The sequence below is a fragment of the Stegastes partitus genome, unplaced genomic scaffold (genome assembly GCF_000690725.1).
Source record: "Stegastes partitus isolate 25-593 unplaced genomic scaffold, Stegastes_partitus-1.0.2 Scaffold210, whole genome shotgun sequence".
NCBI lineage: Eukaryota > Metazoa > Chordata > Actinopteri > Pomacentridae > Stegastes > Stegastes partitus.
In genome coordinates this window covers 203,255-229,852 of record NW_007577941.1, presented here as the reverse complement: position 1 = coordinate 229,852, position 26,598 = coordinate 203,255, and the positions used below count along the sequence as shown (strand labels likewise).

The 26,598-nt window shown below is 41.6% G+C and overlaps 1 protein-coding gene across 4 annotated transcripts; it reads left to right on the top strand.

The window, feature by feature from the left end:
- rbm33a (RNA binding motif protein 33a) lies at window positions 1–26,413 on the top strand. Of its 4 annotated transcripts, none has more exons than XM_008280790.1 (19): window positions 1–202; window positions 2,768–2,846; window positions 3,849–3,897; window positions 4,311–4,384; window positions 4,513–4,828; window positions 6,668–6,814; window positions 7,343–7,511; window positions 7,694–7,914; window positions 9,592–9,910; window positions 11,430–11,491; window positions 14,310–14,439; window positions 14,854–15,206; window positions 15,626–15,892; window positions 16,118–16,423; window positions 16,796–17,587; window positions 19,312–19,488; window positions 20,325–20,510; window positions 20,929–21,017; window positions 21,182–26,413. In XM_008280790.1, exons 1-19 carry the CDS (start codon window positions 184–186, stop codon window positions 21,228–21,230), a joined length of 3,804 nt encoding a protein of 1,267 aa, XP_008279012.1. In that variant the 5' UTR covers window positions 1–183; the 3' UTR covers window positions 21,231–26,413. The 4 variants fall into 4 exon arrangements, with proteins under 4 accessions (XP_008279012.1, XP_008279011.1, XP_008279013.1 ...); XM_008280789.1 differs by having other exon boundaries at window positions 14,854–15,218; XM_008280791.1 differs by lacking the exon at window positions 19,312–19,488 and having other exon boundaries at window positions 14,854–15,218.
- Window positions 26,414–26,598: the final 185 nt, after the last annotated feature.

Here is a 26,598-nt window from a genome sequence, read left to right as displayed (position 1 = left end):
GCATCATCGCTGCAAACACATCACTGCCATGTTTGTACTCTGGTCGCGGTTCGAAATCATTGCCGCATTGACGCTGTTCGTTTGCTAGTTTTATGTTTTGTGCCATCATAATGGTCAAATACTGACGATTAGATGCACTCTGCAGTTTTGTAGTCAGACTCTAAGCGGGACGGGCCTTGCAACATGTCGGCCAACGCTCAGGGTGAGTAATGTCAGCGGATTTTTGTCGACAATGCTAAGTTAGCAGTGGAGCTAAACTGAGCTAATGCGGCTAGCAACTGCTAAGAGCGGTTGAAAACAAGGCAGGAGTCAGTAGGCCGAACGGCGGACCGCAGCTGTGGTCAGCTAAAATAGCTTTAGCGCGAAGAAACGTCAGTGAGCACCATTGCCTGACGCTAAGTTGTTAACGGTAATATGTTTAAGCGAAATATAAATAAGCAGCCATGTTTTTTAAAGCTCTGCGTTTAATTAGCGGCAGAAGTCAGTTTATATTCACTGAAATCCAGAAACTAAGCTAAAAGGCTGACATCGTTTTCGCTTAAATATATAGTTGTTAGCTGTTTGCTAAGATTATTAGCAAGCAAGCTAGCTACCAAAGTAATGCCAAAAATGTCTAATTCTTGATTAGGTAACTTTAGTCCAGAGTAATACAGACGTTTTCTTTGAATTGTAACTAACTTTTGAAATTTTAATCTGCTATGATAGCGATTAAAGTGTATAATAGCTTCATAACGTCGGACGTTTGTTCTCGCATATAGCGTTAGCTTCTGTAGCGCTGCTCCTGCTAGAGGCTAGCTAACTTTGACAGCACATACCACCCTTCACACAGAGAATGCAGTTGTTTTGCTAATTGTGACGGCTTGTTTAGCTCGTTAACTTACCTAACCCACTTGATTTTATTTCCTCCCCTGGTTGCGAGTTGGTATAAACTCAAGACTGCATGTGTGTATAAAAGGCACTATGACGCAGTTTGCGCGGTGTGTTTATTCCATATTGTTCTATACGTTGCTGCTGTGTTTGATTAGCATCGAGTTGTAGACACCATCAGAATATACTATCAGCTCATCAGTTATAGTCACAGTCCATACACGTCCATAGAGTTGGTGATGTTCGTGCACCAGGTTTATGGTAGGAGTTATAAGCACATTAAAGCTGGATGTCCAAGCTTTACCTTCGCCTCTTCCCAAATTAGCCAGTCAAATAATAACTAGTGATGTATTTAAGTACAACGTGCTAATACAACTCATAAATTAGAACACGCCTTGCTATAAATCAGTTAGTCAGTAATTTACTCAGTAGCTTCAGTCATGGCAGCTAGCTAATAGTCAGTTTGGTAACAGGTCAGTGTAGCTCTTATTTTTGTGGCTTTTTACAAGCAAGAATGAAAATTGGAATTGGTGCCTGGCTTTCCACATTTACATCAGGCTGTGGCTTTTATCTTGGTTAAGTTCACATGCTAAATTATCCAGTTATTTACATGCATCTAATGAATAAGAAATAGAACAACAACTAAAAAAACTTGGCTTGGTACGCCTATCCATGCAACATTTACTGTGTTTATAAGTTTGTGAGTACTGTCTATCTGATCCATTTAACAACTCACTGGTGCAAAATTAATTGCATTATACTGAGAGCTGCCCGCCATAGAAAGGATGTATGTTAGCACTGACACCTCTCTGCAGTGTAGTTTGAAAGACTTTAAAAAAACAACTAAAAGTTTCAAGTTCACTCTTTTTTCTAGCTGTACTCTCCTCGCTCCCTCCCCCTTCTTTCCCTCTCTTTGTTTTTTATATCAGTGAAGTGACAAATATTATTTAGTTTCCATTTCTGATTGTAGTGCTTGTTCACCACAGTCAGGGAGATTTAGATCTTGCTTGAAAGGAAGGTCATGAAACAGGGTTTTTCCTGCACAGAGGGATTTTTGGTGTCTTCCACTATCGAGGTTTTAGCCAGTGCCAAAATGTTGAGTTGCCAGTTTTGTTAATTGCGATTTAAAAATACAACCCTGTGAGGAAGTGTCGGCTCCTGCAGGTTGACCCACACAGATAGACCTCACTCTGTCAGTCTGAAGTAACAGTTATATCACAGTCAGTGCCTGTGCCAGTTTTGTTGAAGTAAATGGAGCAGAGCAAACGTTGTTGGAACCAAGTATCCCTAAAAAAAAAAATCAGTTTGACATTGTTGTCAACATCGTGTTGTATTATATAAAATGTTTTTTTCGAGAATGTGTGTGTGGTGTCATTGCTCTGGTTATGTTTTTCTTATCTACTGTGTGACCCTGAGGGAATCAAAGGTTGCCCTTTGCCTGATTTCACAGTGGCTGTGCTCCCTTGGGTAGAGCCAGTGTGACAAATGTTATGTATTGGCAAGGCTGGGAAAACCTGTGGAAACATAATGTTTATAGGTGTACGTTATGCCAGAGATTTGTTGTTAATGATCAGACAAAGGATAGGATGACATATGATGAGAAGACAATTTCTTGTTGAGGATTAGGTGGAACAACTACAAACTAAAATGATCTGATAACAGGGCAGCATTATAAACATGTAAAACTACAACTGTAACTCAGGACTCGTGAATTAAATCTTTGGATAGCTTTTATATTTTTGCACAACAGTCATGATTACAAATTTAAAGAGTTTACTAGTTTCTACTGTGAACTGTGCTGTGGCTACGTAGGCCATTTGTGAAAAGGGGCCATATTATTAGTATAAATAATCGCTTTGACGAGAGCCGATCTGTTTGTAAAACTGCCTTTCTGTTGCAGATTATGACTTTGATGAATATGACAAACCCGGTGCTGAGCGGTCACGCAGGAGGAGAGGTCAACATGATGATCTAGAGAGGTAAGTCATGGTGTCGGGCTCTCCCGTCTGTACATGCTGTACTGTATTTCCTTTATAGCCTGCTAAGGTCGTCACTATCAAAACAGGTTCGATATTGTAATAAACTCCATCCTACAAACGTCATTATCCATGAAACACAAAACATCGACTTATGTAAAGCAGCTTCATTTTAGCTAATATACAGTGCAACTTGGTGTGTATTGCTTAAATACGATTTTTTTCCCCCCATAAAGCAGCACTTAATTGCTCAGTTAAAATTCCAAACAAAGTCTGGTTTTAGCCTTTGATCTGTAGTCTGTCCACAAGACTTGAAGCTACAGTATGTCTCATATTTAAAAAAACATATCACAAATCATGATCTTTGTGTATAAAAAAAAAATGTATTTGGTAAGTCAAGCCCCAAGTGTTGGCATGCGTAGAACTGGTTTCAGGTAGGGCGCACTCTGTTTCATCGGAAAGGTGTGTTACTTTTGTGGAAACCGGTTATCATATGAAAGTTCGAATACGTTATACTGTGTAGTTTGCAAAAATGTGGTTTAGTTACATTTTAAAATGTTTGGAATGAGACAGCACTGCAACCTTTGCTATTAAAAAAAATCATAATAGGCTTTATAGTTAAACAGAGAACTTAATTATTGCAGATTAACTTGATTTATTCTCTTGAAAATATTATGAAAAAGGGATATTATAAAAATTGCAAAATTAGCTTAATGTATTCCAGCTGTTTGGTTCACTCTAAATATCAGACTGTGAGTAAAGTTTTCTTTTTTCTCTGTATGTTATGGTAAATGTTTTGATGTTGTAGCTGTACTGTGACACTATTGCTCAAGACAAATTTTTCTTTCCGACAGTAAAGTATATCTTAATCAAGATTTTATCTGATAATAAAATAGGCAGCGTGACAGTATTATGTAAAGCAGCATACAGTTATTTATAAATGAATAACACAATCCCCTATTATGTGACTCTGCTAATTTGTTGTTGGTATTTTCTCCGTAACAGTGATTTGGAAGACGAATTGTTGGAGGAGGATTGGCTGTCAGGTAAAAAGGTAAGAACAAGCAAAAACAATTTGAATTTCACTTTTTCTTTTCTGTGTTTTCGTGCTTGGCACCAAAACAGCACTTGGTGTCTTGGTATGGTTTGTTTGCTTACAAGGGGAAAAATATAATCTGAACATTAGGTGATAGCGAACATTTACAATGTATACGTGAGCAGTGGCCTTTGTAGCAGGTGGCTCCTCCACAGGGGGAATTGTTGATGTGAACCAGGAGGAAGTACAGTGGACAAAAAAGCATTTTGTTGACCTGCCCAGATTGCCTTCACCACATGGGAATAGAGCATCCTTTGGGGTTGGAGGTGGTCCCCTGCCCCCACAACATGAACACACACACATACACATTTGAAGAAAAGTGGAACACAATTTTAAAATATCACGCAATAATGTTCCTTTGTTTGTTTTAGAATCCCTCCGAAGTATCAGATGAAGAGCTGAATGATGACCTTCTTCAAAGTGATGATGAAGAAATGAACGCGAGGTAGTTCGTCATCCGACATCATTGCTATTTTTTTCAAGTTTCTCTTTTCGGTTTAAAATTTCGTTTATATTTCCATCATGTTCCATTCATGTTTTTTTGGATTGTTTATTGTTTTTGTTTGTTTTCAGCGCTCAGTATGTCAGCCTCAATGCCACATACGACCTGGGCACATCCGATGACCAGCAGGACAACTCGCAGGAAGCAGACTACACAGATGATGTTGTGAACCTGGGTGCAGAGGGCTGTGAAGAAGGGGATGTAGAGGAGGAGCATTATCAGCAAGAGGGGGAAGAGGCATATACGAACGAATACAGTCAGGAAGACAACACGGGGATGCCTGAAGACCAAATGGATTACACCGGAGAGATGGCAGACGGCGACGATGGCTACCAGGATGAAGTGCTAGACATCCAAATCAATGAGCCCATAGATAGTGAATTTCAAGTGAGTTCTCACATTTGCTTACTCACATGTAAAAGCCCGTGCGCACACAATCGAGCACACAATCACGCACGCACACACACACACATCCTCCCACTCTCCTTTCTGTCCAACTCTATTGTATCCAAGAGATAATGTCAGTTTTCTTGTCTCGGTAAGGGGACAGTCAGGATTGAAAATCTATTCAGGAGAAGGAGATGTTGGTTGGCGTTTTTGGGCAGGGGAGGATTAGATTCATTATCACTTCCTTCCAGTTCATTTCTCCATCTTGCTGACAAAGTTTTGTTGACAGCTTGTTTGGCGTGAGGTAATGCTCTGCTGTCGCCTCCAAATCCCTGTGCCATTGTGACCTTGGGCCCTGTATCTTTGGGGGAGTAAGAAGCTGCTTTGTGTTGGGGAGATGTGCTGCCAATCGGCAGAGGTTAATGTGGGGGGCTTTTATCTCTGGCTTTAGACTGGATCTGATAAAGTCTCATGCAGGTGAAAAGATTATTGACCTTCCTGAGGACACTCCATACAGTTTTCTAATGATTGATGTGAGTTTCCCTTTTATTCGTTTCCCTTTCCTCTTAGCCCAGGCTAAGAGGATCAAAGATAAGAGCGGATCCATGTGCAAATGTCTGTTATGGTCCATTTACTGTGGTGTGATTGTGTTTGGCACCTGACAGAGATATATTAGCCTACCTCCTTTCTCCAAATAAAGATAAGATGTTGACCTTCTTAGCACAAGTGGCTGCCTTTTTTGGATTTTGGGAGATGTCTGCAGGTGTGGATGTGTATTTGAATTATGTGCAATAACTGTTTACAAGGTCACTAACCTGCCTGACCTTGACATTTTGCTCACCATGGCATTCATTGAGCATTTTGTGGAACAGTTTAAAGGATTAAGCTGTTGTGTTCCCTTGGGGCAGGCTGTCGGTCCGTCTGGTTTGCTAAGAGTGATTTTTTTTTTCTTCTTTTCTCCATTTATACATACAGCTGTTGGCAGGTTAATGGAGCACAACACCAAACACTATTGTGTGACCTGCAGTCTGACCTTTTTTTTTTGCAAATAGTATTTGTTCGAGGGTGTTTTGCACCGAGAATACTGGAATTACTAGCACATCTGATAGCAGCTATTTGACAAACCTTGCTTGTTGATTTTATGAAATAAACAAGATGTGTTTTTGGGATTATATGAAGCGGTTGCATCATGAGGTGAAAGGAAATCTTGTTATGGAATGGAAAGAAAAGGGAAAAAAAAGATTTGTCATCTCCCAGAATGTCTGCATCTTTGCTGCATTTTTGGCATGGAGTCATGAACTTACAGTGCGGCCAATAACGGAGTGATTTGTGAGGAGTCAGTCAATGATATTTTCACCATCATTGAAGCGGGGAGGAGTGTTTTTATCTGTGCCTGCATTTCTGTATATCATGTCAAACATTTACATGTCATTGAATTTCAAATGCTGTCAGGAATAGTAATGAAGCCTTGCTCCCACTGTTATGGTAATTTGGGTTCGGAAGGGGTGGGGTTGCCTGGTGCCTCCCCAAAATCCTCACCATAACATTTTATTGTGTGTGCTCGGTATGATTTTTGTCTTTTTTTTCATAAAATGTTCAGATTTTATCTGACTAAACTGCCAAGTAAGGTGTATCATCAGCCCTCCTGTATTTATTTTAGCCCTTCACTTGTTATGTTTTAATTATTTGCCCCTCATTATATCAACATTGCTTAGCATAAATACAATTTTTTATTTTCAGCAGAAAGAGATTGTTTTTCCAGCAATGCTTACAATGCTAATCCTTATCGGAGAGCTGTTACAACTTTATCATTACGTTTCGTCCTTATCGTCTTTACAGGATGATGAATACCAAACCTCCTACGGTGCTGCGCCTCTTGATGAAGATGGAGTCCAACAGGAAGAGAACCCCGAGGAGATGGGGGGTGAAGAGCAGCAGGATGAAGAAGACGCCACTGAGGGACCTCACGCCTATGAGACAGAAGAAGTATGCTAAGACGTCCCACCTTTACATTTATTGCATTTATTTCAGAATTCCTTGTTGAAACTTAGCGCGGGAGTGTTGAGCGGTGCAGGAATTATATATGATGCAATCAAAGCACTGGTGTCATTTTTATCATTCTAATTTGTTTCAGAAAATTTATACTGAGAAGTTGAAAATTGCTTGCAACTGAAAAACGATTCTGACTAAATTTTTTAGCTTTATTCTCTGGAAGAAGTTACAGGTCACTGGCTGTGATGTTGCATTTCTATGCTAATCACTTTAACCATTTGGGACACCATTAACTGTTGAATTTGGAAAATGCTACACCATTGACTTTGGTATATACAATTTAATGCAACAAAAAACACATTAATTTTTCTTATTATCTGAAGATGCATTGAAAACCATGAGAAAAATGTAACACAAGTAAGTAAAGCGTCTCACCACTGACCTGAATTTGCACACAGTTATTAAGTAAAATGATAAAGAAAATGTAGACTTCTGTTTTTAATCTCAAAAAAATGTTTCCAGGGTGATAATACAACTATGCCTGAAGATGAAGCAAAGGAGGAATCTGAGGAGGAAGACGAGGAAGATGAAGAGTCTGGCCGCATACGCTTCAAATCTGAGAGAAAGGATGGCGCTGTTGTGCGCCTGGCAGATGCAGGCAACAAAAGGAGGAACATCCCTGAGACGCTTGGTACAAATTCTTCCTGTTAGGCATAATTTATTCTTGATTTATTGACAGCCAGAGTGAATCCTCAAGTATTTTCTGACATTAAAGCTCTCCCTGTACACTGTTAAATAAATGTATTTATACAGTTTTTTTTTTTCCGCAGACAGTTAATTTACAAGCGCTGACTTTGTTTCCTATTTCATCAGAGCTATCAGAGAAGGCCAAGCAAGACTTAATGGAGTTTGAGGAACAAGAGCGGCAGAAGAGACAAAACCGGTATGGTGGCCGAGGCAGAGGAGGCGGAGGAGGAGGGCGAGGAGGCAGAGGAAGAGGAGGTTTTCCTGGCTTCGGAATGGGAGATTTTAGAGGAAACAGAGGAAGAATGAATGACCAGAGGCTCCCCCTGATGGGAAACATGGGCATGCAGGTAACCCATTGTACAGTCATCCACCTGAACAACTTTAAAGGGATAATCAGTTTGACTGCACAGAGTGTTGCATCACTTGGTACTGAACCACTTCTTTTGAAGAGTAGCTAAAGGGAGCATAAGGGCTTCACTGGATAAGATGATTTGATATGGCTCAACTTTTTACCTTCTTGTATTTGTCACAGTTACAGCAAGGCTGTGTGTCTTTGTACTTGGTGTGTATTTTGTTTCGTGCTGCTCTCTTTAATATCGTAGACCACTACAGCAAAAGTCAAAGCACTCTGCTTCCCTGTATCAGTGTTGATATGTGGATTATAGCAAATTGTTTGGCGGTAGTCCATTTAGACAGTATTACACAAAAGTAAATTTGTTCTTTGCCCAGGATTTAGTTTCTTGTGGGCTTATATTATTAGATATCACTCCAAGCATTTAATCCTATGATATAAGTGGCTCATCAATTCATCCTAGACTTTTGAAGGTCAAGGGAAAAAGTCACATTGAACGTGTAACCTAAATTAAAGGAACTAGTGATGATAATTTTGCAACTGGGCCAGGACTAGTTATTATTCTAATCACTCCCTGTTAGTCATGACACATTTCCATTTTTTTTTTTTTTTCCCGATTTGATCAGTGAATGAATTTATACATTTTTATCAAGGCTACATTGTTTTAAATTTCACCAAAACAACATTTTTCTACATAAATAATGTGGTCATATAAAATTGCTGTGTAAAAAAATAGTATATATTCAGTATTGGAAGATACAGTGAAGTAACTGATATCACCTTTTCACCACAGTCTGGGCTGTTTGATGGTGTTATAATGCCAAATCATACTATAAATAATTAAGATGTAATAGCTGAGTTTACAACATTTCTCAACACATAAACCCTTGGTGTCTTGGGTTGCTTTAAACTTATAACCCAAGGCTTTAGCTAACAATCAACAATATCAATTAAGTGTTTTTTTCCCCCCAGTTGTTCACAGCTGGAGCGACCAGAGGATGAAAGTGAATCCTCACAATGCTGCACGACATTTAACTCTAGCATTGCGTTATTTTGGACTGTTTAATTAATGATAATAGGCTGTAAAATTCACAACAAAACATTAACACTGGAAATGAAAATTTAATGGCACATGGATGACATGCCAACACCGCAAACATTCTGCTGACTGCTGTTAATGAGTGTGTGCTTTTTACAACATACTGTAGTTGTCAGGTTTAACCACTTGACTTCTTTGGTCACTGACATGTTTGTTTGTTTGGTAAACAGATTGACCAATTATCAAGTACCCATTTGAAACATCACTTAACTATATAATTATTCTTCCAACATTTATTAGTTGACGCATTCATGAGTTTAAATATCCCAATGCTACCAGGTAGCCTGGCTGTTGGTGTTGGTTACTGTTTTTTCTTACCTGTACTAGCTCACTTTAAAAATGTATGTTGTGATTCTGCCAAGGTTGTCTTCACGTGTACAAATTCCAAAGAAAACACATTATAAACGCGAACATATTTTATACCATCTTCGTTCTCGCTGGTGAATTGACTTGTTGGTGCGTCTTCACGTGGCTGCAAGTAATGATATCAGAATCTTCTCGAAAGAAATGTGTTTTGACAGGTTGTTTTGGCTTTCCCTCCTCTCCGTTTCCCCGTCTCTTTCCAATTAACAGCCACCCTCACGAATGCCTCCTCCTCATCAGCCTCATCAGCAGCAACTGCAGTCCCAGCAACACCACCCTTTGCGTCCAAGAGGACCTCCTCCCTTCCAAGAGCATGGGCGCCCGCTGGCCCAGCAGCCCCTTCAGCCCCTCATCCCCCCGCACATGGCTCATCGCTCCCCGCCACTGCGACCCCAGATGGAGCCACCGCCACGAATGATGAGCTCCCCGCCCCCCAACTTCCCTCAGCATCACCAGCAGCAGCCTCCGCAGCCCAAAAACATCCACATTAACCCCCACTTTAGAGGGCCTGCATCATCCCCTGTACAAGGTAGGTTAATCCAGTGTCAACCAAGTGCTGTTTGTTTTTATGTTTTTAGGCAACTAGTTTTAAAATAATTACCCCAATTTTCTGGTATTTTTCTGGGTTTCACCACAGTGCTGCTCGAGTAATAGCCATCAAACAAATTTTGCAATGGCATTTATAAATGGCAACAACTCTGCCACAAGGAGGTATGTTTGATCAAACCAAGCTCTCCTAATTATGTCCTCCAGTTGCCTCATCAAATGACAACCCTGAGTTTACACCACATGGTGAAGTGTGCCAAGATTTAATATGAGAAATAGATATCCAGTAGGGGACTACAGAATGGTACCTCTACAAAGTAAAGGGTCATGTCTATTGTAAAGGAACTTTTTAAATTGAATGATGATGTCCAAGCACATAATTCATGAACAGTGTTTTTCAATATTGACTGATGCATTAGATTAGAATTATATAGCTAATTATATCAGAAATCTCTGTTGTTGTATAAATATTGTATTCTGTTTGTGATTTTGGACATAAATTTAAGCCATTAGCTAGAAGCTGTGTGTTTAAATTTAAATGAGTATGCTTTTTGTCTTGTGCCAAATTGGCGTTAGAGTCCCATAGTAGTCAATTTTTTTTCTCTTTGCATGAAGACGCATACATGCAATTAATATTCATATTTTTAGATATTATTTATCTGAGGTTTATCATTTCAGTTTTGAGTTTGAAAACCATAGCTTTCATTTTAACAGAAATTGTTGCTACTTAATCAGAAAGCTGCCCTTTTGAGGGGCACGGTGCTGTTTTGGCCGGCAGTTATCTTTACTCCGTCCTGAAAGGTGTCTGGATTAGAATGTCATTTTGTTGTTTGGTTGAATGAGCAAGTAATGGGTTTTCCTCCAATTTTTGCTGGCAGCATCACTATTTCATTTCCTGAGATGGGTTGTCTGGCCTGTCTGTCCAGGCCAAGATTGAAATTTTGTTTGCAAAGCATGTTACCGTGTGTAGTTTGGGTTTCGCTCCCAAGAGAAAGATGTGTTCTGGAAGATCTGGGATTGCCTGTGGTTAGGATTGTGTGTGTGTGTCAGTGTGTGTGCATTCTTTTGTGTATCTGTGTAATTTATTTATATATATTTGTTTGAAGTGATCGATTGCAATTGAATATTTACCATTTGTAGAAGTTGACGTACAGTTTCATTAACCCTTATTGTAAAGCAGAATGCTTGTAGCATGAAGAATTGTGCCAAATGTTGCTAAACCACAACTGTCTTTTATTTGTTTAGTCTAACAAATTATTCATGTGTTTATTTTTTCCCTGAGCTCTGTGGTCTGTGTCCAATTGTGTAAAGATGTGAGGAGCAACTCTGAGCCAAAATTTCACATGTACGCCTAACTAAGAGCCTTTAGCATGGAGATGTCTAATGGTCTCCTTCCTTTTTACTATCACCACCCTCTCTCTGCCTACTGCCTCTCATTTTCATCTCCTCCTCCCCCCCCTCACTCTGTATCTACCTCTCTCTCTCTCTCTCTCTCATTGCAGTGCCCTTGATGCCTCCTGCTCAGAGCCAGCCCAGACCTGCTGAGGGTCCTCAGAGGTTCCCTGTGAGTAGCAGCTGCTCCTCTACCTCCCTTTCGCCTCACTTTCTCTCCCTCTTCACACGGTTAGCGTCCCTTTTTGTGAGGGCAATATCATTACTTCAATTAGACTGTCTGCCCTGGCCAAATACTGTTAAAGCAAATCTGTAAACACTGATAGGAGTCTGGCTGCACAACTGGAAATGCGTGATAGGGGCTTTAGGCTGTAGACTTTTGGAGGTTGGGGCTGCAGTGGCGGGACTTAGTTAGCAGCTCTTCATGGATGGGCTGGGGCTCAGACTAGCCAGCTTGGCACATAATGGAATTGTGAAACCAGGATATACTGCCAGTTAAAATTCACTTTCCACAAGTTTGTGTCCCAAAGGCACAGAGACCTTTTTTGAACGGTATCTGAATTAGTGAAACATGGTGGTTTGATGGGGCTGGGGTGAGCCTCTTGCTTTTCTGCACCATATATTCTGAAGGCTGGATTTCACGCCAGAGAAAGGGGTCTTAAGTCAGTGATTTCCTGTTAGAAAAGGTCCTTTATTTCACTCACAAAGAGCCCATCCAAGAGATGACAGAAATGCCTTTAAAGTAATTACTGTATTGAGGGAAATGGCTCGCTAGAAAGTCAGCCAAAGTGCCTTAAGTTACTCCATCTTTCTAGTTAATGATGCCCAGGCATCAGGTGGCGCCGGTGCTGACTGACATCTTCCTGGAAAGTGCATTTTATATGGATTTATGCAAATTAGCCATAGGAAAATAGCTGCATCCAATTGCATTCATGTGGATTTACAACCCCGCTGCCAAATGAGCTGGGCTTTTCCACCAGAGTCAATCTTTGTCAAAAAATGTGTTTTTATTTACCTTTTTCCAACCCTTAGTGTCATTATCATGCAATTCCTGTTCCCTGAGGTCTGTGATTGTGAGATATTGATATTGGTTGCAAGGAGCTGCTTTGGCTCTTATCAGACAGTAGAATGTGGGGTGGGAAGGCTATGCAGACACTTGGGATGATGAACAGCATAGTGTTGGATTTCCCAGCTGTCAATCGCGTTTAGGCTGCTGTTGCCAAGGACACAATTTGAAATGCAGGTGACATACCAGCCGGCAACATTCCATTTATCAGTGGGCACCTGATTACTCATGATTATCATACATTATCATCCCATCAAATTTAATTGTTAAAAGGCCAGGCAAATGGGGGGTCATAGCCTCTAGTATTACTGCATTACATTTTTGCTGGTGGAGACTGGTTTTGAAATATTAATCTCAACGCCAATTAAAGTCATTATTAGGAATATTTATTCAGTTCAGACGTTTATTTTCACTACAAAGTAGCTGCAGCTCATGATTATTGTGATTGGCTGCAGCCCATCCTCAATAGAGTAATTGATTGAAAAAATTATATATATTAAAAGAAAAAAAAGAAGAGTAAAATATGCCCTTTAAAATTGCACAGGACCAACCTTGACATTCAGCTTGCTCGTTTATCTGACAAGCAGTTAAAAATAATAGTCTGTTATTGTAGAAGGAAAAAAAACGTAAATATTAACATATACTTAAACTATGTATCATTTATCCTAATTATTGCACATGTTGATCGACTAATGCTTTGACTAATTATTTTAGCTTCACCACCAACCACACTATTTGAAAATGCTGCAAGTATGAGCTTTGTTCACTTCTTGTTCCCTATTTCAAAATAATGCCCTCTTGCTGGCACGTGGTTGCAATCTCTACTCCATAACCGTGATCTCTTCACAATAGCGTTTAATGCCTTGAAAACAAAGAGTATACGGGTGTACGCTGTCAGTCTTTATTGATCCTGGCTAAGACGTCAGCATGTAACCCAGAAACAAAACGTCTCTTTAAACTCAAATTTCCATTCTTTATTAAATGCTTTGACATTTGGCCCCTCTCCATTACATTTGTCTCGGTTATCCCCTCACAGCTACGAGCTATCGAAGCATCAGTTACATATTGAGCAGCCCACAGACTGTTTATCAAGGATTAAAAGTGAGAGGATGAGCTGTGTTATTTGGGGGGTATTATATGGACACCAGAGTCCTCATTGTGAAAACCTGCCTGCCTGACCTTTTAGAACGGTATGATTGTGCCCCCATTGTGATCCCCTGTCTTTGTAAGCCCCTTTGATTAACTTTATGTTAAGCAAGTTTTTGGGACTCTGGCCTTCTAGCTTTCTAACACCTCTCCTCTCTAAATACCTCCACACAGCAGTGGAATAAAGATGGATTAAGCCTTGATAGCATCTTAAGTAATTTACAATAGGCTTGGAGGAGGCAAGCAGCCCATTTGTGGAAGTGCCACGTGTTGAATAGCAGGTTAATTTTTCAACAGAGATGGATGTTTAAAAGAATAAAGGAGACAGTTATGAGGGGGATTCGAATTCCAAGGAGGGATTAAATGGTTGTTATCTAGTTTTCCTTGGAAGATAGATTGGGAGTAGCGTGCATGCAATGAGTAGAAAGCTGTCGAACATACGAAGTGGTTGAAACAAAGATGAGGGCACTTATCCCCTCCTGAAATACCCTTTCCTTGTTAGAGACGGGCTTTTAGAAGGTTTATCAACAAAGCCCCACGTAGCATTAATGCAGGTTTGCTCACAAATTCATGCTGAAGGGTTTCTTTAATATTGTCATGCATATTGATGTTTACAACCCAAGATTCAGCGTCTTTTTAATGACCCTAGCACTTCAATTACAAGCACTCCCTGCCCGATGCAATACCCCACAAATTCCCATTTTTCATTAGTTTAATTTGTTTGTGATTTTTGAGTTCCCAGAATGGCCTATAATTCATGAGTTTTGTGTTTTCCCAGGGACCGGGAGACTTCCAGCAGCACATGCCTGGTAATTTTGGTCAGCCCCAGCGGCCCCCTCATCACATGGAGCCCTTTAGGAACCAGCCACCTCAAGGCCCCCAGGACAGAGAACCCCTCTTTATGGGAGGTGAGTCTCACACCCAGCCTTGACGAGGGTTACAAAGCTCTTAGCATACTTAACCCTATTTATCATCACCTCTGGCACTATACCTACAGGGTATGCTGCTTGCCTTCTGGTGCTGCTCTATTAGTAGAACTCATGTTAAATGCATGTGTGTGTATATCATATATACATATGAATGAACCTTGGAAATGGCATTAAACATACATATTTTGCGTTTTTTACTTGCGTTTTTTTTTTTTTTGCAGAGTGAATAACCCACTTTTACCTTGATGGAGTTGTCTTTTTGTGTTTCCCCATTCCATAACAGTGTACATCTGGAGATGCAGTTACTGGTGTATTGAAATTTGCTCCGAAGGAGAAAAAAACCTGACATCTCTGTTGCGTTGTTGTTATTTCGCCTTCCTTGTGTGAACACAGAACGCTCAGATTCAACACGGTTTCCAGGGCAGCACATGTTTGATCACCAGGGCCCCAGCCCTCTGATGAACAGCGGCAACAACCTCCACCAGCAGCAGCTGCCCGGCCCGGGCCACATGGGCTTCGGCCCACCAGGACCAGCCTTTAACCAGCCTGGCCAGGGCCCACTAGGACTGTTTCCCAGAGAACCCCCCAGACCCAACCTCCCTCCCCACCAGAGTCACCAGGGGATGGTGAACTTGAATCAACAAGGTGGCCCCCCTAACCAGCCCAGGCCTTTCATGGGCCCTCGTCAGCCATTTGGCCAGCAGGGGAACCTTTTCCCCCCTCCACAAGTTCAGTTTGGGATGCAGGTACGACTAAGAGTAAGTGATTTTTTATAACCAATATATGTGTCTTTGTGTGGTTCAGCAGTTGTGTTTCTATTTCTCTGCTCCTTCTCCAATTGTTTCTTGGATTTGCTTGCTAAATATGGTAATTTGATCTGACTAGTTACCATATTCAGTGCTACTCAAGTGTTGAAGAAAGAGACACATGTCTGTTTGGCACCTCTGCGTTTTTGTCAATAGACGTAGACAAGAGCTCCCTCTAGTGCTTGAATCAATATTGTAGCGCTATCATGTGGACACATGTAGACACCAGTTTGCAAGTATTCACAAATTGCCCATTTTAATGTTGAGAATAACTTTCATAAGAATGCTGTTTGTGTAGTTTCTAAAAAATGTAATAAATATAATAAATGTGCATTTTGCTGCTTTTTCTGCTATTTCAGGGCTTAATGCACGGCCCTCCTGTCTCCCAGCTTCCACATCATGACCAAATGCCACCCCATCAGCCCATGCACCAGCAGCAGCCGCACCATAGGCAGGACTTACCCCATCATCATCAGCAGCAACAGCTCAGTCTCGGTGAGCCTCGCCCCATGATGCGCCATGGCCAGAATCCTTTTCATCAACAGCAGGCGCATGGTAGCCCCAGGCAGATGACTCCCCGCCCTCAGAACCCCCAACAGCGCAACATGTCCAACAGGCAGAGAATGGTGAGAGATTAACATATTAGCTCATCTATTTTCTGTTCAAACTGTTAACAGATATATGGGGGTTCTATTTTATCACTGTCAGTCTAATTACTATACATTATTCTGTCAGTATTTTCCTCAGTAAGCAAAACCCAGTGTGGGCAAAAACGGATAGAATTTAAATGTATTTTAGAATCTGATTGATTCAAGACACGACAGGAAATGTTTACGTTTTCCCATCTACAGAACGCACCTGTCTCCAAGCAAATGCAGCAGCGCAACAGTAACCTACGGGAGCTCCCTGTAGCACCTGGCAACACAAACATGAACAGTACCCGCCCTGCCACCACCCCCGCCTTCCCCGCTGCCAACATCAAGCCTGTTGCCAAGACAACACCGGGGATGCGTCCTGGGCAGAACACTCAGCCGATGTCTTACGGTGGAAGAGGAAGAGGCCAAGTTGCTGCAAAGACCGAACCACAGCCCGGGGGAGCAGGCAGGACAGTTATTCGCAAGGAAATCCCAAGCACACCGTCAAGCACGGCACCACAGGTCAGCTTTTTTTTTTTTTAGACGAGTTTTGTGGTTTTCCCCATTGGCCCATAGAGTGAAAACAAACTGTAAACATTGAGTTTGTTTGAATCATGCACAAATTATTTAATAAAATTATTTTTGTCAATTATTCTTCCAAAAGTGTACTGTAAACTTGATGCTAAGAATACACTAAAAAAGCCAAATCATAAACTTGCTTATGACGTCAGTCTCATTCAGTTGGAAAGAACAGATCAATACAGTCACATTTTTCTCATGGATTTTGACTTCAATTACATTTGAGTGTCAAGCCATACAGTATGGCTCAAACAGGACACGGTGGTCCACAGCTGCCATTTGAGTCCTATATTCAGTTTCTGTTTTGTGCCACAGGACCCTGATGAGGACGAGGAGACGCGGCAGTATCGCATGAAGATTGAGGAGCAGAAACGTCTGAGAGAAGAGATCCTGAAGAGGAAAGAGATGCGACGACAGATGCAGGCTGGCATGAGAAAGAAGGAGCTGCTGGAAAGACTTAATGCCCAGACACCAAGCCAAGGCCCCACTCCTCCACAGGTTCAGCCTGCACAACCAAATCCGCAAACACCACACCCTGTACAACAACAACAACAACAACAACAACCACTACCACCACAGCAGCCGCCGCCACAGCTGGAACAAAAACAGCAGCAACAATTGCAGCCACAACAGCAGAGACCGTTTCCTCAGAGAACACAGCAATCATTAAATCAGACACTAAGGAATCCTAATCAGGGCAACTCCATCCCTGCCAGCAGCGCTGCTCAGACCCCTGCACTGCGTCCCAATGTCAAGACGCGACTGCAGATGGTTAAAGGCAGCACCCAGCAGCAACCGACTCCCGGGCCTGTTCCAGATCAACAGTGGAACCAACAACAGCAAAATCAGCAGCAGCAGCAGCCGCAGCCGCACCAGCAACGAACAAACAGTAATCTGCAGAACGTAAACAGACCCGGTGCTCAGGTCCAGTCTATTCAGGGTGCTCAAAAGAACATACCTGTAACTCCTTCGGTGAACCCTGGCCAGGCTCAGACTCAAGGAGCTAAACCCGGGGCTAAAAGAACTGTGATGCAGCGGGCCAAGAATTCTAGTTTCGAAGACCAGCAGGTGCCGCAAAAAGTCAGAGTCGTCAAACTTTCAGGAGCGGTAAGTGTACGATTTCATTTTTATCTGACACCTTCTTTTGTGTTTTGGTTTGACATTTATTTGATCCTCTTCAGCAGATTTTACTCACAAGGGAAACTACATAGTTTTGAAAGGAAATGCCACTGATTGCCCTCTCTGTCTTTTTGTAATCTAGATGATATCTAACCTATGGGAATGACACAGTGATGTCTGTGTCATTTTGGCAAAATTGATCTGTTAAGAGTTTCCTCTCTTAAGCTTTGGGAACTGGTATTTAAGCCACAATGCCTTTTACGTACATTTTACCTTTAAGACATAGAAAGGCTGCAGGCATTAAAGAGAGAAGTATGACATTTATCTGTATAGTTGGGGACACCTCATCAAAGCTCTTAAAGGTTGATATCCTCTTTTCAGGACAGGGGAGTATTCTTTTAAAGATAGAGGCCTTAGAGAGGGTAAAATAAGACCGACGGTAACGCAGATAAAGTCCAGAATTACCACTGCTGGTTATTTTATATTTGCTTGCTACGTTACTGCTGTGGCCTTAATTGCACATTAATCTTTATTGAAAAACCACAAAGGCATGCATGTTAAACATTCATACTTGTCACTGATGAGACATGTTGGTGGGATGTGATAGTATTTGAAATAAGCTGCTTTCCGACTTCATCCCAGAGGATCAAGCCGCCGAGCCAAAATCGCAGGCTGGCTGCAGATGAAGATAACTGGGTGTCACTGCGTTAATGGAAACCTGCGCAGAGCTATCTGATGTACCGCATCTTGAAGAAAAAAGGGGAGTGGGATGTGAAGTGGAGAAAGAGAGATGGAAACAGAAAGAAACAGCTAAGGCCTATAGCTGCAGTGAAAGGGACGATTCTCTAGATGCTCCCTCTTCCACATTGTTCTGCTGTCATCAGCGGGAGCTTGACAATGTTATCTCCTCTCTTCTTATTTTTCTCTCTCACTCTCGTCCTCTCTGTCATCCCTCAGTTGCTTTTTTCCATCATTCCATCTCTCAGGTGCGAGGCAACAAAAGATGCCAATCCAAGACCCTTGTAATTAATCTTTCTTGGTTGAAGGGGGAGGAGGGGGGGTTAACATAATACCTGTGTAAGAAAGTTGCCACTTTTGAGGATTTGGATTTGTATGGCTTAGGCACACAGATAAGAGGCAAATTATATTTTCATCAGGGATAATACAAAGCAGCGCAAGACACAAAAGCTGGGGAGAAGGGGGGTGTGCAAGGGGGATGGGGTACACATCGAGCTGCTGTCGTTCCAGTGTAATGCAGCTTAGCATTTGATGGGTGCAATCAGGAGCTGTGATTTCTATAGGAGGGATTAATCCATTTACTCTCAGCTGGGGACAGGTCAGAGATATCGCCTCTTTTCTTCCCTTGTATTGATCTGTCACATCTTTCTGCAGAGTCGGGAAAGAGACGACCTTCAATTCCTCCCTGCATGTCAACAGAGTTGAGCTGTGACTTTATTTGATAATGAGACCATCACCTTGTTGGGTTGATCTTTATTCTCCACAGCCGGTCTGATAGGAATCCAGCTCCAATGCTGCCAGATTTTCAGTTTACTTTGTAGATATGGCCTTGCATTTCTCCCAGTCGTCCATAAAGCAACTTTGCCTAAATGCTTAATGTGAGCATGAATTTGTGATGCCTGCAAATGGAGATAAAGGCTGGATTTTTTGTTCGGAATACTACATTAGTGTTGTCCTCCATCATCCCCATCCAGAGTGGAAAGGGGCCTGAGGCCACCAGCGGCCCAGTGCAGCAACAAGGCACCTGGCCAGCATCTCCGCTTAACCAGGGCATCCAAAGGAAGGTTACCATGACAGGACAGCAGCAACAGGGACCAGGCGGCACACCGCCGGCTAGCCGAGGGGGCATGGGCAACCCACAGCAAAATAGGGTATGTCATAAATGAGCTCTCGGTTTCTTGCGTGCTGTGGACACTAGCAACCACTTCACCTAAAATGTATTTATTAACAGTGTAGACTGCATGCGTAATGGCAGCTGCTCTATAAAAGAAGCCGAAATGTCTCCTGTAAAGTTGTCCTGTTCCGGTGGCTCTACCCTGGCATTCAGTAGACATACCAATCGAGCAGTAGTTGTAATAAGACAGGACAGTATGCCAGGTGCGGGAGTATTGACAAGCTGAAAACAGTGTAACACAGGGGGCTACACAAGGTCCCCTGGCCTCTCTGCACGCCTGTCACCACCAGGCTCCTGTCACAGTTACCATACTCACTGACGCTGACAGGGTAAGGCAGCCACCATAACGCTTGCATGGCTCCTCTCCCTTTATGCTCCCCCGCCCCAACACACACACATACACACACACACACACAACCTCCTCTCCCTTCTTTTTGGGTTCTCTCCCTCCTCCTCCTCCTCCTCTTCTTCTTCTTCCTCTGCAGCTCAAGAAACATACCTCTCACTCAAAAGCTCATATGAAGATATGCCATGCCACATGCGTCACGTTCTGACGTGAATGTTCAATGTAGAAATATGATGAGTCAATCATGTAAAAGCCTGACGAGTCTGAGAGGTGCAAGAGGAAAACACGCGGCGTTTCAAATTTAAATTTACCTTTGTGCTGAGAAACCCCTCCACATGGCTGAATGCATCAGCACGTCTGTTTAAGCAGGAAACGGTCTAGTCTGTATTTTCGCCGTTTTGTCTCTTCACTTCCCTCTTTATTTTCTCCTTCATGTGGCGATTTCTCCTACTCTTGTGTCGCGGTAGGTTGTTGTGTCGGGCCGGGGCCGAGGCAGAGGGGCCGCTCAGATAGGCCGAGGTCGTCCAATGTCCACCAGACAGAGCCAAAGAACTGCGGAGAGGGAATGCTGCACCGTCTCCATCGAGGGCCTCTCCTCATCTACAACCGACTTGCAGCTGAAGAACCTTCTCAGGTCCATCGGCCCCATAGAGGTAGGCGTTGAATGCGTCGTAGCTTGACACTGTTTTTTTTTTTTTTAATAGTATTTTTGCACCTTTTTGTGACTTTCTGTGCTTTTAAAGAATCTTAATTTGCATAGAGAGTAGCAAAATACTCAGCTCAGGTTAAGTAGCAGCAAATAACAACACGTGTGTCTGAAAGTCAGTTCTACATTTAGACAAGCGCCTCGACCCGAAAACTTTGAAAAATGGATGATTACTTGCACCCACCGAAGTAATGAAACATTCGCATGTGTGATCCCATAGCGCCCTCTGTTGTAGCGATTGGGTAGGTTAGGTTGTAAAAGTGAATTAATTATTCCATTTCTCTTCACCACCCCCACTCCCTCTTGTGGATGAGAGGAGTATCCAGTTGTATTCAGTTTGTCCGTTCCGTTTCTGTTTACTGCAGATGTTCAAAATGATTCCCCAGCAGAGGAAAGCGCTCGCCACATTTTCCAGTCCCCAGCACGCAGCAAGCTTCCAGATGAGCTTCCACAGGTAATCAGCATTCCTTCTGCCTTCTAATAGACGTGACAGTTAAGTGAGCACACACCGTGGTAGGCCTTTGCATGTTGCCAGTGTGACGCTCTCAGATTGTAGCTGCTGTAAGCATCAGTAAGTCGGTCCACAGTGGTTAAAAATTTCTCACAATTACCACGCAGGCATATGATTGATTTGTCCCACATTGATGTGTCGCTGATTGATGGATGAGGAGCACAATAAACCCAGGATGTCCTGTTACGCGAAGTCCCTTCCTCCCGACGCGGGAGCCTCGTGCACAACTCTACCTTGGTCTAAGAATATTCCATCATCTCTTTGGGGTCACTTGACATTCAACGTCTCTGCACAGAAGCATCGTTCATCGTTCGTCTCCAGTCGGCTTGGAGCAGTGAACACAAAGACATTAGCTGCGAGCATGCCTGTGTTTGACTGCCTGCCAGATGTCTGTAGTTGTATAAAAAATAAAATGGCACTGGAGAGACACTGGACAGTTAATCCTACTTTGATGTAGTTTGTAAAGAATGTTTTTTTTGCATCTTACTCGGACACTAAGTAGAATTTATCATGGGATAATGGTTGCTCCTCTCTTAAGCGAGAGTCACAGTAAGAAATGCAAAAGGGCCCTCGAACGTAATGATTCGAACATGACCTCTTCGTAGTGTTTTTTTTGTTTGCTTATCATGCAGGTAATGGTTTTGGCAGAATGTGGTCTGCCTGTCCGTATGGGCTTCTCCTTCGCAGTGTTTCTCCCCCTCAGTAGATGGCAGCATTTTATCACTATTGACGCTTCATCCTTTCCAACCCAAGCCTGCTCTCAGGTACCGTCTCTCGTCAGTTTATTGGTCGATGGCACTACCTAGTGGGGATGTTGCGTACAGGCGCAGAGGTGGCCTGGGTGTGAGGATTAAACATTTGACAGAGAACACTGACTGAATCCGTAACATTTGTTTCCTAAATTGCAAGTGGGTTTTGTGAGATTGTAAATGTTGCCTCTCAAATAGGTTTTCTGGTGTTTTTCAGTTTCAGTGCTGCTTCCTGGATAGATAGTTCCAATCATCCCTCTCATGTAGGTTCATTTTCGGTCATTGGGCATTGCTCTTTGTTTCGACTGTTATCCTTTAACTGTTAACTGGAATTAATTTGGGATGTGTTGTAGCTGTACGTCTGATTTATATTGCAGTTTATTGTCTTGCCTGTGCTGAGTGTGTCTTGAGGGAGTGTGTATGTAGAGATTTTTTTATTGATTACAATCTAAATGTATGTTGTTGAGGATTTGTCATATTTGGGAGCTCTGAAAGAATTGGCTGCAGGTCTACGTAGGATCAAAACACATTTCTGTAAAGCTCTGCACAGATACATTCCTTACTTTTCTCTGGAATTGGGAATAGCTGGCCTGAACTCATGTGACTATCAGCTGATAATTTGGTGCCTTATCACTGAGCTGCGTATTGTACCTTCAATAGCACTTTCAACAGTTTTCCGTCACGTAAATCATTTGGCTTAGATAAAAGAGAAGAACCGTAAAGGAAATTCACCATAATACTCTATAAATGAAGTTCCCCTTGTTGTGATGCAGGTACATTGTCCTAAATATCCTGACAAAAGCTCAAATTTCTTCAAAGATGTTTGAGAAATTGTAAGTAGCTACACTTGTATGCTGTCTACTGCATCACTTTGTTTTGATTTTCTCTGAGGATTTGCCCTCGTTTGGGGAGCGCTACCACATCACTGAAACCTTAAATTCTCTAAATGCTACATAGTTTACATTTCTGACTTTAAATCTTATCTCATGAAACATCATTATTTAATAAATATAGCTCATCAGTTAGGCTTAACTTCTGCCGCTCTGTAATTTTTCTTTCTTTCATCATGTAACATTTTTGTTGATTCTGGGTTTAAAGTTGAAACAGCTCACACGTCGTTCAACCACATTCGCTAACAACTAAAGTTCAGACGTGAATTATGCGTGCGTTTGACGAAGGATTGCGCTATTTGAAGTCGAGGGCGGGGCAACCATTATCTGCGTAGTGATCCTGTACATAAGTAGGCCAGAAGTTTCACTCAGTATTTATCTTGCTGAATTTCTTTCCGTTATTGTTACCTCATGTTGTATCGTTTTTATATGTAAGGATATGCTGATGTGTCCAGACAGAAATCATTTTACACGTGGTTTGTTTTTATTTTAGAGCTAAAATGAGGAATGACTGGACCACATTTCTGTTTATAAGACATTTGACAAGAAGTTTAAGGGAAAACAAGAAAATAAAAACATGGCCAATATACCGTGAACATGCGGGTATGTGAAGCCGGTTATACTTTAGCCCAAAGATGTGTGCTTGTGTGTGATGTCCATGTGTCTGGTGCCTTTTATGATGAAGTACCGTTATTATTTGTGCCACATTTTTAATCATTTGTACTTTACGTACTCTGTAAGTTCCTGGGTAATTTACACTGCATCATATATACTTTTAAAAAGCCATTTACTACCTTTGGATTAGACTTATTTTTTTTAGAATATTTCTCATTTTTTGTAGATTAACTGGCTATAACAACAATATGGCAAGAAATACTACCTCATAAAGATTAAGGGGAATGTCACTGAATTTTGAAACTAAATTTATTTGCTTTAAAGTCAGAAACAATAAAAATTTTGGCCTGCTAATTTAACCGTGATGTCATACTAATGTGCAGCTTCATGAGATGAGAAACACAACCTTTGGGTTTTATGTGATTTCAGAGGGAGATAGTTTTGGGCTTGAGGGAAAATTTGGAGAATATCGTTTTCTAATCTGCAGTATTTTATTAACGTTGAGGAAACCTACCCCTGGCTGTGCATCTGGATGACATCACAGGTCAAGTTCCCTGATTTCGCTGTTTAAGAAATAGTGGTTCAGGTTCTCAAGTACTGCTGCTGTCCCATCTGCAGGTGTGAAGCACATTCATAAATTTAGTGGTATTTCCCTTAATTTAGCCATCAACTTAAAAAAAAAGAAAAAAAAAGAAGAAGAGTCTTCAAATAAGCTGCACATATTAGATTCTTGCCAGTAAAGGTAGCTACATTTCAACATACAAGTACTAAAGGTATTGGTACAAACGGGGTGTGTGGAAAATGTCTGAACCCCTAAAAGCCCTTCTCCTTGTAAAACTTGAGGTTACGTGGTTTCAAATTTTTTTTTTTTGTTGTTTTTTTTTTTTGTATGTTGTTGCACTGTTTCTAAACTGACTTATTTATGTTTGATTCCTTTTGCTTTTGAGTTGTCGAGCTGTTGTAGAGGTTTTTGTTTACTGACATTGTGTATTTATTGTGTTTCCATGTTGTGGGTTACACTTGAGTTTTAGCGCTGTGGTGAATCCTGTGGATTTGAAAGAGTACCGGCAATGCCAGTCGTAGCGATATTGTTATGAGACGTTTGGTCTCGTAACGCCAGAACAGATTCATATTGGATCTAACTGTACCTTAATCTGAAGAGGTTCTTACATATATGAAATGTGATTATTTTTAGATTTGATGAAGTAATTTTCATCATAACGTGATTTTACAGTTGGTAATTTAACTAGCAGCGTGGTTTTCTAATCACACTGCCTCATGGGGTTTTAGTGGAGCCTTTAGAGAAGGCTTGTCTATCAGATGTCAGTTGGTTTTTATTATGTTTGCATAGTAGACCTTCACTATGGCTGCTAATGACACCAGAATATTCATACAAGTCAGTTACTGGGCTGGGTTCTACACAACACTAACGTAAAGCTTTATTTTGCAGGTACTTTAGGGGATGAAGGATGCTGAGATTTTGCAGATGTGCTGGAATATTAATTTCTTTTTTCTTCCCTTCTTTCTCTTCAGGTCGAACCCACTTCAGCAGAGCCGTGACACAAGCAGCCAGTGTGATTAAAAAGCCAGGCTAAGTGACCACACCAAGGGTTCGGCATGTTTTAGTCAAATCACCATAATCAGCCACTTCATACATCATAGATTTTTTGTTTCCAACTTCAAGGTGGCAGTTTTTTGTCTGTGCCAACATGTTCTAGAAACTGTCAGATTTAGTTTGTGTCAGTTTTTCCCCTTCTTGTTTCATAATAATTCACTTGACGGTTATTGTAGGTTCTTATGTGAGACACAAGTAGCCACAGTTTATACCTCTAATTGAATCATCTTAAGACCTCCGTTGAAAAACCCAGCAGGTCATTTGACATCATTTACTGCTGTTTTGAAGACTTTACTCAGTGAGTTAAAGGTTTTATGAACAGCTTTCCCTCAAGTTCTGCTAAACAACAAAGACGAAATTCTCTCGTGGTTTTATTAGTTATTCTTAATTGACTGTACTCAGCAATACACCAGAAAAAAACCCCGCATTTAATGTTGTCAAATGACCTGTGAGTTATGCAAAATTCCAAGTCTGAGAGGTACAAACGGGTTGAGAAAAAGCATACAGAACCACTGGTATGGTCCGGTCACTGGCGGTGCTTCCTGTTTAATCACACTGAGCTGCTTGAGGTTGAGACGGTGTCATTGATTTTTGTGTCGGAATCATCACCACAGCAGAATAACCTCTGGGACTAACGTGCATTTTTTTAAACAGCGTACCGAGGATCCAGTCATCAGCCGTATACATGACTCTTGCTTTGTCACCTGCTCTGCTTTAACTCATTCGCTCAACACTTCAGGTTTTTTCACAGCCGTCCTGTTTCCGGCCTCAGGGTGAAGATTTTACTTGCTTCCTTCACTGAATAGCTGTTGCTGCGTTCAGAGAATCGGGTCACATTTCTCTTCCATTTTTTTTTTTTTTTTGCTTTTCTTCCATCGCCGTTCCTCCAACGTTACTGTACACAAAGTCTCGCTCGTCTTTTCCTTGATGCTGCTGTTGAATGAACTTAAAACTTCTGTATTAAGCAGATTGGCCTGCCTGGATTACCATTGTTTGTTAGCCCAGTGGATGGAGGTTTCCATCTCTGTGACGAGAGCCGGGTTCACAGAGCAGACACTAAAGCAAGCTGCTTTATGACTTTCACTGCACCAAAGGTCATCTCAGCTCCTTGACATTCATTGTTTGGTTGGATTTCTTAAAAAAAAAAGAAAAGAAAAAAAAGACACTCCACTGGTTTCATCATCTTCAACAACATGGTGCACCAAATGCTTACTGAAGCTCCGACCTCTTGAGTTTTGATGAACTGTTCACAAAGCATCTAGTCGATTGTTCTCACCCTTCACACTGATGTGTCTTATCAAGTCATCTTGTGTTGGATTATTCTGAAATCACTGTGCAATCTGTTCTGATACTGTAAAATGTGATTTTTGCAAAAAAAAAGATAAAGATTTAAGAAGATATATTTTTGTAAAGATGTTAAATTTGATACCGAAAACAGACGGAAAATAAACTTTTTCATGCACATCTTAACGCTTGTGTTTCTTCTGTTCTTGTGTAACGCGGGGTGGTTTGCACTTTATCACTTTAGGTTCAAAACAAACAAGATTCTGTAGCCAGAAGCAAATCAGTCGGCTGGAATGAGTCCCATCTCTGAAGCAGCGTTTCCCAACCTTGAGTTGGCTGGTGATGCATTTAGATGAAACTTCAGTCCCCTC

Excerpts from the sequence above, each read along its gene's own strand:
- rbm33a (XM_008280789.1), top strand. Across the intron at positions 16,424-16,795 it reads CGTCAAGCACGGCACCACAG|GACCCTGATGAGGACGAGGA; the intron begins GTCAGCTTTTTT and ends TTTGTGCCACAG. Across the intron at positions 17,588-19,311 it reads TCGTCAAACTTTCAGGAGCG|AGTGGAAAGGGGCCTGAGGC; the intron begins GTAAGTGTACGA and ends ATCCCCATCCAG.